This window comes from Macaca fascicularis, chromosome X (genome assembly GCF_037993035.2).
Source record: "Macaca fascicularis isolate 582-1 chromosome X, T2T-MFA8v1.1".
Classification (NCBI taxonomy): domain Eukaryota; kingdom Metazoa; phylum Chordata; class Mammalia; order Primates; family Cercopithecidae; genus Macaca; species Macaca fascicularis.
The window spans coordinates 77215430-77233490 of record NC_088395.1 but is presented as its reverse complement, the minus strand read 5'-3'; the positions used below and the strand labels follow the sequence as shown (position 1 = coordinate 77233490).

Below are 18061 nucleotides of genomic sequence, written 5' to 3'. Positions count from 1 at the left end.
TTTGACTGATATTTGAATGCTGACTAGCAACAATCACCTAACAGTCTTTTACAATTATAGCAAACTGAAATTTTCCCATACTGAGTCATTCATGAGCTAAAAGGAAGAAGCCAGCTCACAAAAGGGAGGAGACACTGACCATAAAATACACAACCTAAGCATACAGTGAGAATCGTTATTTTAGTACTGGGAGTACATACTCCCTAGCTCACTAGTTAAATAAGAAGGGCTGGGTTGGCATGGAGCTCTCCTCGTCCAGCACAAGGGCTAGTGCTCTGAAGGGCAACTTACCTGACATACAAGGACCTCTTCTCACTTGTTCGGAGGGACCCAGATCCAGAGCTCATGCTGCTGTTCATCATTTGTTCTCGCAAGTCATGTATCTTCGATTCAAAGCGACTGTATTCTGTCGCGGAAACAAGGGAAAAGACAGGAAAAGAATGAACTCAAGGAGCTCCCCTGAGCTTGCATGCCAGCAGCCAAAAAGCCAGAAGGCCCCTTGGCTTAAAAGCAGCCAGAGCCAGCCCACTCTGTCTTTGCTTTGATAAGCAAAGTCCCTCCTCCTAACCACAGAAAGACAGACTTCCCTTCAGCCCCAGACTAACAGAAGGAAAGAATGCACCTGAAAAGGGAGTAGCATTTGGGCAGGTCAAATGCAAAAAGCTCTTACCTGCCTCAGAAATCTCACTGATCCTTTAAAAAAATAACAACTGGAAAGAGGTTCCAGTGCAACCTTTATAAATCTTTAGAGCCGACACTAAGGCCCAAGGAGAGCAGATGGGAAAGGAGACTTTCCCAAAAAGCGGATTGCAGAGAACAGATGGCCCTGAGATGCAGAGCAGAGGGGCTGGAAAGGACCTGAGGTCATTATATCATTGTTAGGCAAGAAGACAATTTTTTCAGGATGACTTCTTGGCTGGGGTGAAGGGGGGTGATATTGGAACCCAGTACAGAGGTAAAAACAAACAAACCTGACAACCGTAACAACCATATGAGGAGAATTTAAAGCTCTCCTGAGTTATTTCCCTTTTAACCAATAGCCTCTTTGGCTTCAGTAACATACACTAAAACATAAATTCTCCCAAATCGAGAAGTCGGCGGACACCTCTCACCTCCAAAATCATCTAGGCATTGAGGTCATAAGTCCATCCCTAACCTTACAGCCCAGTGAGACCATCACAACAGCCGGAAACAGCCTTATCACTCTGGAAATGTAATACAGGTTTATGCCCAATTTAAGAAAACCTGATACAAGAAAATTAACTCTAGCTGTACAATTGTTATGAAAGGTTTTTATAGGGCTGCTTTGCTGTACATTCTCCAAGGACATTTAAAATACAATATTCACACTTACCAAACACACAATTACACATTTTCCAGGCCTATAATTGCCACATAAAATGGGGTATTATCTAAGGCCACAGGCTGTGGAAATACTGGAAAACAGGCACACTTCACTATGACAAGCTGACTTTAAAGGAAGCCAAAATTTATAGTAGGGGTTGAAGGTTGGGAAACTGCTTTTAAAAACACACTTCCAGAGGAAAAAATTCCACAAAAGCAATTTCGTGCACCATAGAGGGCTGGCAAGAAGCATCCCCACCTAGTCCGTATGACTCTACAGGAGAAAACAAAACACCTGTTTCGGCACCTGACACTCCCCTTCCCTCGACAAAGCAAACGGACTGACCTTCAACTGGGTGTAAGGGGAAATGCTAAAGCCTAAAGGGGAAGGAATGGAGTCAGGCAAATAACCTCCTCTCAACAAAGTTTCTTTTGTTCATTGTGGTATCAATTTAACCAACTGGTTAAATTCGTGCGCTCTTTCATTCATCACACACCGGTGTTATGGTGATTTGTCCTCATTACCTACTCCTGTTCCTGAAATCCTGGAGGAAGCAGTTAAGTCACTGACTCACCCATTAAATGTTGCAGGGGGGCGGTGGGTAGAGAGACAACAGCTGGACAATGTTCCTGTTCTGAGGGTTACATAGCAACCCATCAATATCAATGAGGTGCCCCAACCTAAAGGTAGGGGTAATGACCAATTTGTCACAGAAGCCCTGGACTGTCATAGAGCACAGCAGCAGGCCAGTCTACCTCTGGAGACCGCCTGGGTGCTGGCCCCACCCCAAGGCTTGGCCCTCTACACTGGGTGGGGATTGTTTCTCATTCGTTCCTTTCTGGCCCTCCTCTGAGTTCACTGGCTATGGGCAGAACCACGTGAGACAAAGATTTCTGACCAGGCAGCCCTTTCTTAGGGGAAGATAAATAAAAGAGACAACTATGCATTGAACTGTGAACAAAAAAGTACACCCAATCTATCTTTAAGCCATGTTTTCCCCTTCTTGAAACTTGTTTATATATTCCCTTCTTTGGAATTGACTTGCCCGCTGAACTCCAACTCAGCAGCAGGTCATGGCGGTTGCTTAGTAACTACATTTCTTTAAAAATCCTTTAAAAAACAACCACCAAACCACCATTTCCTCAAAGCTCCTAATCCAAGGCTGATAATTCTGGGCCAGAGGGCCCACTTAAAATAGACTACAGAAAAAGAACAAAGCTATTGCTTCAAGGCATACACTTTTTGTTTTTACATGTGCTGCTAAAATTTCAAGTTTATTAAATTGTGTTTTATTCACTTTTTTTCCATTTGGATGATCCCCTTAGAGTTCCAGCTCCCCATCAGTCTCTGGCTTTTATTTGTAGATTTATCTAAAGTCTACTAGGCAGAGCAGCCTTTGAATAAATGATTGTTGGGTAAATGAGGAGCAAATTAGAAAACTGTGTCCAAGTTGACACTTCTATTCTTAAACTAATAAACTTAATGGTTTATTTAACTGATGGCTGCCAGCTTCACTGAGGGCTTAGAAGGGTAGTTAAGAAGCATTCACATTTACTTTTGTTCCCAAGGTTAACAGTTGGGAGCAATTGGGGTTTATTATTTTTAAACACCCTTTTGAGATGTTAACAACCCACAATGGGCAGCTGATTAACAGACTTTGTATACAACAAAGAAAAATCATTCTAACAAAAAACTGTTTAGAATAGACTTAGATACTACCTCCTCTTAAATATTAGAGGTATCATTTTCCCAGGACAAAAGCTTCCCTTAAAAAGCATCTCAGTTCTAAGACTTCAGGACTCACCAAGCTCCCTCCTTCCCTCTGATTTGTCACTAACACAGCCATCACAGCCAATGCTGGAGGACATCTCCTAGGCCAAAGTCACCGCCTAGGAAGCCCACCTGACCAGCCTCTAACCCAGAGGGCCCACTTCAAAGAAGCAACACTTAATAGTATACTAAAATCTCAAGTCTACTAAACTGCTCTTTGTTTTTTCCCATTCAGATGAACCCAACTGTTTGTGACCCACAAAGATATCCATACAGTCATCGCCCTCTTTCCTTTTTCCCAGTTAATCACAGAGAAACAAGTGGGAGGGGGCACAATCAGAGGTCAGTACCAAAGAAGGGTTTTGCCCCAGTCACTGACAAGCTGGGGTGCCTCTAAAAGATCAGGATTTGGCGCCCCATCCCAGATACACAGAATCAGAACCTACTGAGCAGGGGCCCAGGAATCTGCATTTTAACAAGCATCAATGTGATTCTGATAAAGTTTGGAGCTACTGGTCTTAACTTACAGAATTGGATCCTGCAGTGTCTCTCAAAAGGAAGATGGGGCCAGAGAGTGGATAAGCTCTCAAAAATAAAATTTGGCAATACAATTGCAAATCCTTCGGGAAAGGAAAGCCCTAAAGATGCCGCAGTCTTATGTGCCTGCAAAGAAAGCTGCTGAGTTTACACTTTTTAAAAATTCTGTATCACTTCTCCATCCCACTCCCCAGAAGATACCACTGTTGGTATTTTTAGTATGTGTCCTTCCAGACTTACTTCTATGCATATATGGTTTATATACATGTACTCACAATTCACACACAAGCTTTTTTCATTTTCTCACACATCATGAAAACCCATCCATGTTGGCCAAGCATGGTGGCTCACCTGAGGTCAGAAGTTCAAGACCAGTGTGACCAACACAGTGAAACCCCGTCTCTACAAAAATACAAAAATCAGCCAGGTGTGGTAGCACATGCCTGTAGTCCCAGCTACTCATGAGGTTGAAGCAGGAGAATCATTTGAACCCAGGAGGCGAGGGTTGCAGTGAGCCGAGATCACGCCACTGCACTCCAGCCTCGGTGACAGAGCAAGACTGTCTCAAACAAGCAAGCAAACAAACAAAAAACCATCCATGTCAGTATACAGACCTCATTTTAATAGCTGCATAGGATTCTATACTATGGACAGACCGTAATTTATTCAGTCATATTCCAATTGATACACATTTAAGTTGTTTACAATTCTTAATATTATAATCAATGCTGCATTGTGTATTTGTGGGTTTTTTTTTATATATATATTATTTTTTGTAGAGATGGGAGTCTCACTATGTTGCCAGGCTGGTCTCGAACTCCTGACCTCAAGGGATCCACCTGCCTCGGCCTCCCAAAGTGCTAGGATTACAGGCATGAGCCACCGTGCCCAGCCTGCACTGTATATTTGAGCATTTCTGTTGCACAGATTACTAGAAGTGAAACTGCAGGGTCAAATTATACGCAAATTAAAATTTTTGATTAGCACTACCAAATTGAACCCCAACATTCTGAAACCCTTCTGACTGAGGATAAACTACTATTCCAAAGCTTCTAGTACTTTTTCTGTTTCTGAAGTGGAGGCAGAATTTACCTTTGAGGACAAATTGATTTTTTGTTTGGAGAAAAACACTTTAAATGACACCCCTTTTTCCCTGCATACAACCAGTGTTTTCTCAAATTTTGCTGATGTTTCTTCCTAATTGCTTCCTCAATCTATTTCTTTATACCTTTAATTGTCATTGCCTTACTGTTGTTTTCATGTCTTAATTTTCCCTTGACTATTTTATTATCTCTTCTCTGGGCCACTGCTATATCTCTCTAACTGGTCTCCTGCCCCAAGGCTTTACAAACTCAAATCCAGATTAGATTCTTATTTGAAAAGCTTTCCTAAAGCTTGAATTTGTAGCCCCCCGTCCAAGTATCTATAATGACTCAATGAGCACTAAAGAATTTTACTTTTAATATGTCAACTAATCTTTCAAGGACTGCTACAACCATCCTCCCATCACACCCAGCCTATCTAGCCCACATCTCAATTACACAGGTCTTTTTGAGCTAGCCTGCCTGGACCCCTTGAATACAGCTTGTTCAGTTCTACCTGTTATTCCCTGCTCCTGAAATATTTCTCCCCTGCCTGACACTAAACAACCTTTACATTCTTCACCATCTTTCCTACCTCATTTCAAGAAGTTTTATTCATTCATTTATTTATTCAAATATTTTCTAAGTTTGGGCACAGTGACTTACACCTGTAATCCCAACGCTTTGGGAGGCCAAGGTAGAAGTATTGCTTGAAACCAGGAGTTCAAGACCAGCCTGGGCAATATAATGAGACCCCAATTCTACAAAAAATTCAAAAATTAGCTGGGCATGGTGGTGCACACCTATAGTCCTAGCTACTTGAGAGGCTGAGGTAGAAGGATCACTTGAGGTCAGGAGTTTGAGGCTGCAGTGTGCTATGATCACACCTCTGGACTCCAGCCTAGGTGACAGAGTGAGACGCTGTCTCTAAAAAAAAAAAATTACTGAATGTCTACTGTGTATCAGGTATTGTGCTAGCTGCTGAGAATATAATGGTAATCAAAATAGTCCCTAGAAATTACAATTACAAAACAAACAATTATTTCATTACAATTGTGATAATTGTGATGAAGAAAATGCTAAGAGAGAGACTAATAGGGTGACTTAACCTACCGGTGGGAGGGGGGTGGAGTTCAACAAAGGTTTCCCTGAGGAAGTGACATTTAAGCTGAGTCCAGGGAAAGGGCACTGGTGAAGAAAGCATTCCAGACAGAAGGAACAGCATTATGTAAGGGTACAAAATGTATGGAACATAGGAATGTAAGGGGATACTGGCAGGAGATAAGACTAAGAGGTAAGCAGGGGTCAGATCATACAAGGCCTTGTAGACTATGGTAACGTTATTAGCTTTTTTTTTTTTTTTTTTTTTGAGACAGAGTTTCGCTCTTGTCACCCAGGCTGGAGTGCAGTGGAATGATCTCAGCTCACTGCAACCTCCACCTCCTAGGTTCAAGCGATTCTCCTGCCTCAGCCTCCCGAGTAGCTGGGATTACAGGCGCCTGCCACCACTCCCAGCTAATATTTGTATTTTTAGTAGAGACAGGGTTTCACCATGTTGGCCAGGCTGGTCTCAAACTCTTGACCTCAGGTGATCTGCCCGCCTCAGCCTCCCACAATGTTGGGATTACAGGCGTGAGCCACTGTGCCCGGACGGGTTATTTGCTTTTATCCTAAGATAAATTCTTTCTCAATGCAAAGAAGCCATTGAATGATTTTAAGGAAAGGAAGGACATGATCAGGTATGTGTGTCACTTTGGCTACTGTGGAGAGAATAAGTGCAGCGTCTTATATCTACATTTAAGTTTCTTGACCGACGAAGCACATGCTTTCTTTGTTTGTGTATCCTCCACAGCCCCTAGTATAAGAAGCCCCTGCTTTTACAGCATCCAAACCAGCTAGCCCTTCAGCCTTTGCTCAAACATGTCCAATACTGGGAAGCTCTCTAATTCTTTTTTTTCTTTTCCTTTTTTTTTCTTTTTTGAGACAGGAGTCTTATTCTGTCACCCAGGCTGGAGTGCAGTGGTGCGATCTCGGCTCACTGCAGTGTCTGCCTCCCAGGTTCAAGGAATTCTTGTGCCTCAGTGTCCCGAGTAGCTGGGATTACAGGTGCCCACCACCACATCCAACTAATTTTTTTGTATTTTTAGTAGAGACGGGGTTTCACCATGTTGGCCAGGCTAGTCTCGAACTCCTGACCTCAAGTGATCCACCAACCTCAGCCTCCCAAAGTGTTGGGATTATAGGCGTGAGCCACTGTACCCAGCCGAGAAAATTTTTTGGTTCAGCGCCATCCCTTCTGCCAGCTGGTCCTAATTTTCGTGTCTAAAACAGCATAAAACATGATGGGTTCTTTCCTTCAAAACAGTGTGAAGGAATAGTTTAAAGAAGGTCAAAGAGTTGGAAAAGCCTGGAACAAGACTACTGAATAAAATGGGAGTAGATGGCAGAGTGCAAACAGGGGAAGGGGAAGTAATGGTAGGTTGCAGGCCAGATTATAAGTGCTTGAGATAGGGCTTTTCTTACTAGGGAATGGGAACTGCGTTTAAGTGTTTAAACAGGAAAGTAATACAATTAGAACTAGGTTTGAGGGAAAATTATTCTGGGGGTGTAATATAGAATGGAGGACAGAGAGAGAGAGATAACAGAGAACAGGAAGCTACTCTACTACTACAGACAATAATTATAAAGGCCTGACATTGTATAAGAGCAATGAAGACAGAAGAGACAGGAATCAAGAAATATGTTGGGGCCGGGCGCGGTGGCTCAAGCCTGTAATCCCAGCACTTTGGGAGGCCGAGGCGGGTGGATCACGAGGTCAGGAGATCGAGACCATCCTGGCTAACATGATGAAACCCCGTCTCTACTAAAAATACAAAAAACTAGCCGGGCGCGGTTGTGGGCGCCTGTAGTCCCAGCTACTCGGAGGCTGAGGCGGGAGAATGGCGTGAACCCGGGAGGTGGAGCTTGCAGTGAGCCGATATCGCACCACTGCACTCCAGCCTGGGCGACAGAGCGAGACTCCGTCTCAAAAAAAAAAAAAAAAAAAAAAAAAAGAAATATGTTGGATCCTTCAAAAGTGGAGAAAGACAAAAAAGAAATATATTGGAGCTTGAAGGGAGAAAATTTTGACATCTGATTGGATGTAGAGTGAGAAAGGATCAAAGGCAAAGAAGCTGAGTTTTTTTCTGGGAGACATGGAAAAGGTGGGATATCAGCCATAATGCAGAATGATCTCAAGAATGTCCTCAAAAAGTTACATCTTCTCCAGGTTAACTGTTGTTATTTCCTTAACCATTCTCCATCCAACATAGTTTCCAGACCCTCCACTACCTCACCCTTGTAAACTCTAGTGCTCAGAATTAGTGGTGATGTCGTTTACTAAAATATAAGCTCCTTGATGTGGTTTTTGCTTCCTTCTCAAGGTTTAGTGTGGCGATCTGCACTCCTGTTAAGTCAACATTTATTGAATGTGCCAACTGGATATAGAGGTCTGACAGGACAAATCTGGACTCTGTAATTCTCAAATTTTGGCTCCTCAGGAACAAATGGGAGAAAAAAAAGAATACAAACTTTCTCCTTTCACATGCCCAAACATGCTAAAAACTGACCAACAAAACCATGAACCACTTCTGCAAAACACTAACATGTCAGAGGTTTCAAGATATACTTAACAGCCCAATAAAGCATCAAAGGGGACTGAAACTACAAGGTTCACTATTGCGAACTGGACACACACCCAAGCTTCCCAGTCCATCTCTCCTCTAAGCCTCTGCTTGCAAATCCATCTACCTCCCTAATGACAGGAAAATTGTCAAAAATTAAAAATGACATTTTTTATTAATTTGGAAAGCTGAGAGGTGCTCAGTTTCTCAACCTGTATTGTTTATTTGGTTCTATTTGATTATAGACAGGAAAATATTGTAGAGACAGGAAACAAGTGGTAGCAACAGAAGATATTTATTCTGCATGTAGTATAGACTACAAACGACTCAAATGAAGATATAAAAGGCAAAAGTTACAAAATAACATCCTGTCTATCAAATTTAGAAATGACGCTGGGTGCAGTGGCTCACTCCTGTAATTCCAGCAATTTGGGAGGCCGAGGCAGGTGGATCACTGGAGGTGAGGAGTTCAAGACCAGCCTGGCCAACACGGTGAAAGCCCGTCTCTATTAAAAATACAAAAATTAGCCAGGTGTGGTGGCAGGCACCTGTAATCCCAGCTACTCAGGAGGCTGAGGCACAAGAATCGCTTGAATTTAGGAGGCGGAGGTTGCAGTGAGCTGAGATCGTGCCGCTGCACTCCAGCCTGGGTGACAGAGTGAGACTCCATCTCAAAAACAAAAACAAAACAAACAAACAAAAAAATACCTGGTCTAAAATGACTGGAATGAAAAATGCCTTGATCTCACATCAAACTAAGAAAAAGTATTCACAGGATCTTGCCTTCTCACCTATTCCGGATCACCCAGCAGATCAGGGTAAAAGCCTCAAATAGGACCTTCTCTATATCTAAAAGGAATTTCATATAGCATATTCAAATGAAAGATTAACAGAGTCTTTGGCTCCTATAGGCCAAAGTATATGTAAAGACCACCAAGACAAAATACCTCATCCAAAAAACATGAGAATAAAGACAGATTTGTACCTTTTCCCTGTTCTCCAGGTGGTGGGTACACTTGTTAAGAATAATCTTTTCCACTTAACAGAGATGCTATAACGCACTAACTAAAACACACACATTTTATGATGAAGTTTGACAACTTGAGTTAATGTAACCAATTGCTATGTTTTACCAGGTCAGTGGAGAGTCTGGATTCAAATGTTCTTCACAGTTGTCACACCCACAGGATCACAAACTCATCTGAATCTCCTTTAGGTCAAGTTTCTGCGGAAGACACTCAGAAAATGGGACCTGGAGAAATACTCTTCTCATCTAAGTTGTCAAAACACCTATGGTCATTTTCAGTAACTGATAATCCCAGTGTAAAATATTAAAGTCCAAATCGTGTGTGTATATAAAATAATTCTATTTACAATAAAGGTGGTACTTCAAAAATGCAGAGAAACGATGGATTATCTAACAAATGGTACTGAGGTAATTCATTAACATTTGGAAGAAACTAAGTTAGTACCCTACTTTACATCACACATCAACTCCAGGCAAGTTAAGGTTTTAAATGCAAAAACAGGCCAGGCACAGTGGCTCTTGGCTGTAATCCCAGTGCTTTGAGAGGCCAAGGCAGGAAGATCACTTGAGGCCAGGAATTTGAGAGACCAGCCTGGGCAACACAGTGAGACCCCATCTCTACAAAAAAACCCACAAAAATTAGCTATGCATGGTAGCATGTGCCTGTGGTCCCAGCTACTTGGGAAGCTGAGGCAGGAGGATCACATGAGCCTAGGAGTTTAAGGTTGCTGTGATCTATGATTGGGCCACTGCACTCCAGCCTGGGTGACAAAGCCAGACCCTGTCTCTAAAAAAAAAACAAATACAAAAACAAAAATATTAAATAACTAGAATAAAACTCAGATGGTATTTATTTGCCCTCAGGTAGGGAAAGCCCTTCTGAACCTCTGAGCACAGGCAAAATACACAAAACATTAATAGATTTGACCACATAAAAACATATAAAACATCTGTACATCAAGATAAAATTTAAAAAACAGGCTGGGCACGGTGGCTCATGCCTGTAATCCCAGCACTTTGGAAGGCTCAAGTGGACAGACTACTTGAGGCCAGGAGTTCGAGGCCAGCCTGGCCAACATGAGGAAACCCCCTCTCTACTAAAAAATACAGAAATCAGCCGAGTGTAGTGGCGCACGCGTGTAGTCCCAGCTACTCGGGAGGCTGAGGCAGGAGAATTGCTTGAACCTGGGAAGTGAAGGTTGCAGTGAGCTGAGATCGCACCACTGCACTCCAGCCTGGGCGACAGAGCAAGACTAAATCACAAAAAAAAAAAGAAAGAAAGAAAGAAAGAAAGCAAACTATAAACTGGGAGAAGTCTTTGCAATATATGTGACAAAGAATTAATATTCTAACCATATTAAAGATTTTATATATCAATAAGAACTGATGAACACACCCCAATAGGGAAATGGGGAAAGAGTATGAACAGGCAATCCACACACACACAAAAATGACCAAGAAACACTTGCACACAAATGTTCAACTCTATTATTAACAGAAGAAATACAAATTAAAATACAAATTAAAGAATAACATTTTTAACCTATCAAATTTGCAGAAATTGTCTTAAAAAATAATACTCCATGTTAGTGAGGATCTTGAAATAGACATTCTTTTTTTTTTTTTTTTTTTTTTTTTGAGACGGAGTCTCACTCTGTCGCCGGGCTGGAGTACAGTGGCCGGATCTCAGCTCACTGCAAGCTCCGCCTCCCGGGTTTACGTCATTCTCCTGCCTCAGCCTCCCGAGTAGCTGGGACTACAGGCGCCCGCCACCTCGCCCGGCTAGTTTTTTGTATTTTTTTAGTAGAGATGGGGTTTCACTGTGTTAGCCAGGATGGTCTCGATCTCCTGGCCTCGTGATCCGCCCGTCTCGGCCTCCCAAAGTGCTGGGATTACAGGCTTGAGCCACCGCGCCCGGCCGAAATAGACATTCTTATACTGTCAGTGGAAATGGAAGCTAATTTGGCCAAATACATCAAAAGCCTTAAGCATATTCATACCCTTTGATCCAGTAATTCCACCTTAAAAAAATCTATTCAGAGCATAATCAGAGATTCACAAAAACTGTATACAAGGATATCAATCAGAATGTTTTGTGTAATATCAAAACATTGGAAATAATCTAAATGTTCACCAACAGGAGAATGGTTATGCAAATTATGGCACACACATGATGAAATATTATTTAACTATTAAAAATCATTTTTTCAAAAAATATATAGTGATCTAGGAAAATGTTCATGACATATGTTAATGGAAAGAACATAAAACTGCTTAAAGCCAATAATCTCATTCTTAAAACAGATAGATACAAACATATTATATGATATATGTAATATAAATATATAAAAGTTTAGAGGGAAATACACAGAAATATACACATACAACAGTGGTTATCTCTGGATATAGTTTTACAGATGATTTGAATTTACTTTGTATTTTTCTGTATTTTCCAATTTTCTACAAATCTAAATGTAATATACTTTTAAATACAGGAGAAAAATATAATTTGAAGAGAATGGGAAAGCAGACTTAACATGATAGGCTCAAGGACAAAGCCAGGACACACATGCACTAGAAACATCTCTCCACACTGCTCCTGGCTTCATTAATCATTTTCCTCTGGGACTATTCATTCAACCAGTTCCAGACAAGACCAGTTAAACATATCACTATTATCACCCAGCCATCTTATCCAAAAGTAGACCAAAGAAGTTTTGTGAATGCCTTGCAGAAATCTAAATATAGTGCATCTACCATATTTCCCTAATCTACAACCCAGTTAACCCTGTCCATCAAGAAAATTTGGTCAGGCTGACAAGACTTTTTTGTCCTTGGTGAACCAATACTAGCTCCTAGTGCTCACCACTTCTTTTTCTGAATATGTACAAAACAACTCTTAATCTACCCTGGAATGTAACCCAAAATTTGCAAAATTCTCTCCTTTTTGAAAATCCAAAGGACGTCTACGTAGGCCCCTAATGTACATATTTATAAAAAATATGTTAATTTTCTTCTTTTGGTCTAGTCAAATTTTTTATCACTTAATTTCATCAAGTAGAAAGATCATAAAATCTCTAGGGCCTTTGCTTTTTTAGCACAGTGGTGCCATCCCGGCTCACTGCAACCTCCGCCTCCCGGATTCAAGAGATTCTCCTGCCTCAGCCGCCTGAGTAGCTGAGATTACAGGGGTGCACCACCACGCCTGGCTAATTTTTGTATTGTTAGTAGAGATGGGGTTTCGCCATTTTGGCCAGGCCTGTCTCAAATTGCTGGGCTCAAGTGATTCACCCTTCTTGGCCTCCCAAAGTGCTGGAATTACAGGCATGAGCCACCACGCCCAGCCTGCTTTTTTAAAGATACCTAAATTCAGCAAAAAATAAACAAAAGTCCATCTCATGAGGGGAAGACAAGACCCTCATAAAAGCAAGACTGCTACTAGCTCAAGACTCTGAGTCTTGGCCGGAGTGGTGGCTCAAAGCCTGTAATCCCAGCACTGTTGGAGGCGGAGGCTGGGGAATCACTTGAGCTCAGGAGTTCAAGACCAGCCTGGGCAACATGGCAAAACCCAGTCTCTACAAAAAAATACCAAAATTAGCAGAGTGTGGTAGCACGTACCTGTAGTCCCAGCTACTTGGCAGGCTGATGTGGGAGGATCACTTGAGCTCAGGAAATTGAGGCTACAGTGAGCCATGATCATACCACTGCACTCCAGCCTGGGTGACAAAGCGAGACAAAAGAAAAGAGAAAGAAAACAGAAAGGCAAGAGAAAGGCAAGGCAAGGCAAAAGAAAAAAGGACGGAAGGCAGGAAGGCAGGAAGGCAGGCAGGAAGGAAGGAAATAAAAGTCTACACTGGGTGCAGTACCTGTAACCTTAGCACTTTGGGAAGCTGAGGTGGAAGGACTCCTTGAGCCCAGGAGTTTAAGACCAGCCTGGGCAACATAGTAAGACCTTGTCTCTATATAAAAAAATAAAATAAAATTTAAAAAGGGGCTGAGTGCAGTGGTTCACCCTTGTAATCCCAGCACTTTGGGAGGCCAAGGTGGGTGGATCACTTGAGTCCAAGAGTTCAAGACCAGCCTGGGCAATACAACAAGACCCCATCCCTAATTTAAACAATAAAAAAGAGTCCAGGTACAAATAGGAACTTGTAAATTGAATTCACAACTCACTACCACTTATCTGACACAGAATTTGAGTTAGACATTTAGTGATCATTTTGCACAGTCTCCTCATTTTATAGATTAAAAAATTGAGTCCCTAAGAGGAAGGTTGACTAGTCTAAGATCATTCAGCTACTTTAAGTCAGAACCCAAGGCCTTGGCTCCTCTGCCAAGATTTTATATATATATACATATATATGTATTATATGTTTCATACATATATACATTCTTACATAAAAGGAACAAAACCAATATATTTTACAAAAAACAATTACCCTATTGTGGAATATAAGACTAAAGCTTTAAACAAAGGAATAGTGTCAATATCAGAGTCAAGATTTCAAAAAGCAACATATTAAACAAAAGAGAAATCCTAAAAAGCTACAATTAAGTAAGAAATAACTCATTCTCAGGCTTGGCACAGTGGCTCACGCCTGCAATCCCAGCACTTTGGGAGGCTGAGGCAGGTGGATCACCTGAGGTCAGGAGTTCGAGACCAGCCTGGCCAACATGATGAAACCTCATCTCTACTAGATATAAAAAATTTGCTGGGCGTGGTGGCGCATGCCTGTAATCCCAGCTACTTGGAAGGCTGAGGCAGGACAATCACTTGAACCCAGGAGGCAGAGGTTGCAGTGAGCTGAGATTACGCCATTGCACTCCAGACTGGGCAACAAAAGTGAAACTTTGTCTCAAAAAAAAAATTTAAAACAAAGAAATAACTAATTCTCATTACTGTTATTCTAATAATTCTACCCTATCAGGAAGAAGTGATGTTTTACGGACACCAAAGCTCCTAGGATTTTGCCTCAAACCATCTAACGAAGACAAGAAACCATCTAACGAAGACAAGAAAGCACCTGACCAGCTAAATACAGAGTGCTTTACTAAATCTAGCACCATGTCCTTGGGTTACATGGAATAAAGAAAAGCCCAAAACAAACACACACATATGAAGTTCAGCTCCAGGGGGCAAAACTGAAAAGAAAACTTAATTTTTTTTCTCTTCTAAGTATATAGAACAGGGCTGGGCCTAAAAGGGTGTAGCTACATTTTTAAAAAGCCAGGCAGTTCCTCAAAAATCTAAACACTAAGTTACCCATGACCTAGCAATTCTATTCCTAAGTACGTATCATCTAAGAGAACTGAAAACATGTTCACATAGCAGCAGTATTCACAATAGTCAAAAGGTGGAAACAACCCAAACGTCCATCAACTCAAGAATGGATAGACAAAATGTGGCATAACCATAGGATGAAATATTGTTCAACCATAAAAAGTAATCAAGTGGCCGGGTACGGTGGCTCGCACCTGTAATCCCAGCACTTTGGGAGGCTGGGAGGCCGAGGTGGGCGGATCACCTGAGGTCAGGAGTTTGAGACCAGCCAGGCTAACATGGTGAAATCCCATTGCTACCAAAAATACAAAAAATAGCTGGGCATGGTGGTGCACATCTGTAGTCCCAGCTACTCAGGAGGCTGAGGTAGGAGAATCTCTTGAACCTGGGAGGCGGAGGTTGCAGTGAGCTGAGATCACGCCACTGCACTCCAGCCTGGGTGACAGAGTAAGACTCTGTCTCAAAAAAAAAAGAAAAAGAAAAGAAAAAGAAAGAAAAAGGAATTAAGTACTAATACATGCTATAACACACATGAATCTTGAAAACATTATGCTAAGTGAAAAAAGGCCGAGCACAAAACACCACATATTGCATGACTTCATTTTTATGAACTGGCCAGAATAGGCAACTTTATGAAAACAGAAAGTAGATTGGTAGTTGCCTGCCTAGGGCTGGGGGGGGGTGGGGGGGCAGGGGGCAGGGAATGAGGAGTGATTGCTAATGGGGTCAGGGCTTCTTTTGGGGTGAATATGTTCTAAAATTGTGGTGACAGTTGCACAACTCTAAAAATTGTAAAAATTGTTGTACTCTTTAAATGAGTGCATTGTAGCATGTGAATTATATCTCAATCAGTAATTTTTTGTTAAAAAGGTAGGCCCCTGGCCGGGCATGGTGGCTCACGCCTATAATTCCAGCACTTTGGGAGGCCGAGGCAAGCGGATCACCTGAGGTCAGGAGTTCAAGACCAGTCTGGCCAACATGTTGAAACCTCGTCTCTACAAAATATAAAAATTAGCCGGGCATGACGGCGGGTGCCTGTAATCCCAGAGCTACTTGGGAGGATGAGGGAGGAGAATCCCTTGAACCTGGGAGGCGGAGGCTGCAGTGAGTCGAGATTGTGCCACTGGACTCCAGCCTGGGTGACAGAGCGAGAATCTGTCTCAAAAAAAAAAAAAAAAAAAAAAAAAGTGGGCCCTATCATTTTTATCAGATCAGCATTCCTGAGCTAAAATTATCTATGCCCAAAGCCTTAAACCCCTCCAGCACACAAAGCAGTCAGAGTGAGAAGCTGTTATCTTCCTGGTTCTTTCTAGTTGCCTAATAACATAGCTGGCTTGCTCTGGTCTCAAGTCAATTTGGAAACAGAGAGAGAATCAAGAGAATCAAATCAGGGGACCAAGCAAAACAAAAGTGAACAGCAAACAATAAGCATATGAAAAATGCGCAACATTAGCCATGGGGGAAAATTCAAATCAAAACCACAATTAGATACCACTTCACACCTACCAGGATGGCTAGAATCAAAAAGACTGACAATAACAAGTATTGGGGATGATGCGGAGAAATTGGAACCTTTACACACTACTGGTGGGAATGTAAAATGTTGCAGCCTAAATGTGGAAAGCAGCCTGGCCATTACACCAAAGGTCAGAGTTGTCATATGATCCAGCAGTTCCACTCACAGGTATATATACTCAAGAGAAATATAAACATGTCCATGCAAAAACTTGCACACAGATGTTCACAGAGCATTATTCATAACAGCAAAAAAGTGGAAACAACCCAAATGTCCATCAAACGACAAACAAAATGTGGTATATCCATATAATGACATATTATTCAGCTATAAAAAGGAATGAAGTATTGATACATGTACAACACAGATGAACCTTGACAATATTATGCTAAGTGAGAGAAGCCAGTCACATATTATATGAATCTAGTTATATGCAATGTCCAGATTGCAAATCCACAGAGACAAAAAGTATAATAGATTAGTGGTTGCTTAGACATGAGGGGGATGGGGAGATGAAGGGTGACAGCTAAAGTGTACAGGGGTGATTAAAATTCTAAAATCAATTGCGGTGATGGTTGCACAACTCTGTGAACATTCTGAAAACCACTGAAGCTCTTAAATGAGTGAATCGTAAGATCATAAAAAATGAATGACAAATACAACTCCATTTCACTTGAAGAATTAAAAAATACTTGCTTATTCCATTAATATCCTCAAGCCTGCACACATTTACTATTAAGTCAGGTAAACCAACTCCCATCTTTTGGCTCCTCCTGGGGTTCCCCCAACAGTATCATTCCCTGGTAGTCTTCCCGAATCCACTTTCCTTCTGCAGGAGAAGGGATCTCCCTCAGGCTTCCCAGCAGGCCATCTACCCTCAAGTTACTTCTTCCTTTGGGGCAGGAGTTTACGGTCATCAAAACTAAAAAGTTGAGATTTGGGAGTTCTTTCCCCCCGAGACGGAGTCTTGGCTCTGTCACCAGGCTGGAGTATGGTGGCACGATCTCAGCTCACCGCAACCTCCACCTCCCGAGTTCAAGCGATTCTCCTGCCTCAGCCTCCTGAGTAGCTGGTACTACAGGCACATACCACCACACCCAGCTAATTTTTGTATTTTTAGTAGAGATGGAGTTTCACCATGTTGGCCAGGATGGTCTCAATCTCTTGACCTCCTGATCCACCCGCCTTGGCCTCTCAAAGTGTTGGGATTACAGGTGTGACGGCCATCGCGCCCGGCCTGGGAGTTCATTTATACTCCATTTGTTGACAGCTTCTGGCACTTGAAGAGTCTCAGAGTGATATCTTCTGTTGTAGCCAGATGTATCTGGGTAGGGAGATAGTTGTGGCCTAGTGACAAAAGCCCTGGACTCAAAGAAGTTCTCCAGAAATCTGTACTCAAACTTTTATTCTGTCCCTTACAGACTGTGTGACCCTGAGCAAGTCACTCAACCACTCCGACCCTCACTTTCCTCATTTGTAAAATGGGGATAATACCACCTAATCCACAGGGATATTCTGAAGATTAGTGCTTATAAAAGTATCTGAAACAGAGATAATAATTCAACAAACTATTTGCCAGGCTCCATACTCGGGGCTGGGGACACAAAGATAAATGTAATACTAGCTGCCTTCAAATTGTTCACAGTGTACAAATGCTGATGACAGGAAATCATTTTCTTTCTTCCTTACCTTGCCTTCTTTTAGGATGGCAATAGGAATTTCAGAACTTTGATTCTCTGCCTTGGTATACTCTCAACTTTGTGCTTTCAATGCTGATAGGATAGCAGTTACGTTTACATCCTTCATTCTCAAAAAGGGGGAGATGGAATGGTTACTTAAAT

At 41.9% G+C, this 18061-nt stretch overlaps 1 protein-coding gene across 14 annotated transcripts in view; it reads right to left on the bottom strand.

Annotated features, from left to right (window-relative positions):
• DLG3 (discs large MAGUK scaffold protein 3) overlaps positions 1-18061 on the bottom strand; it is a 58079-nt gene that overhangs the window by 25420 nt on the left and 14598 nt on the right. For all 14 annotated transcript variants that reach the window (XM_005593871.4, XM_005593870.4, XM_005593873.5 and 11 more), the window contains one exon: positions 292-406. In XM_005593871.4, the coding sequence (XP_005593928.1) occupies positions 292-406 (115 nt within the window). The remainder of the gene's footprint in view (positions 1-291; positions 407-18061) is intronic.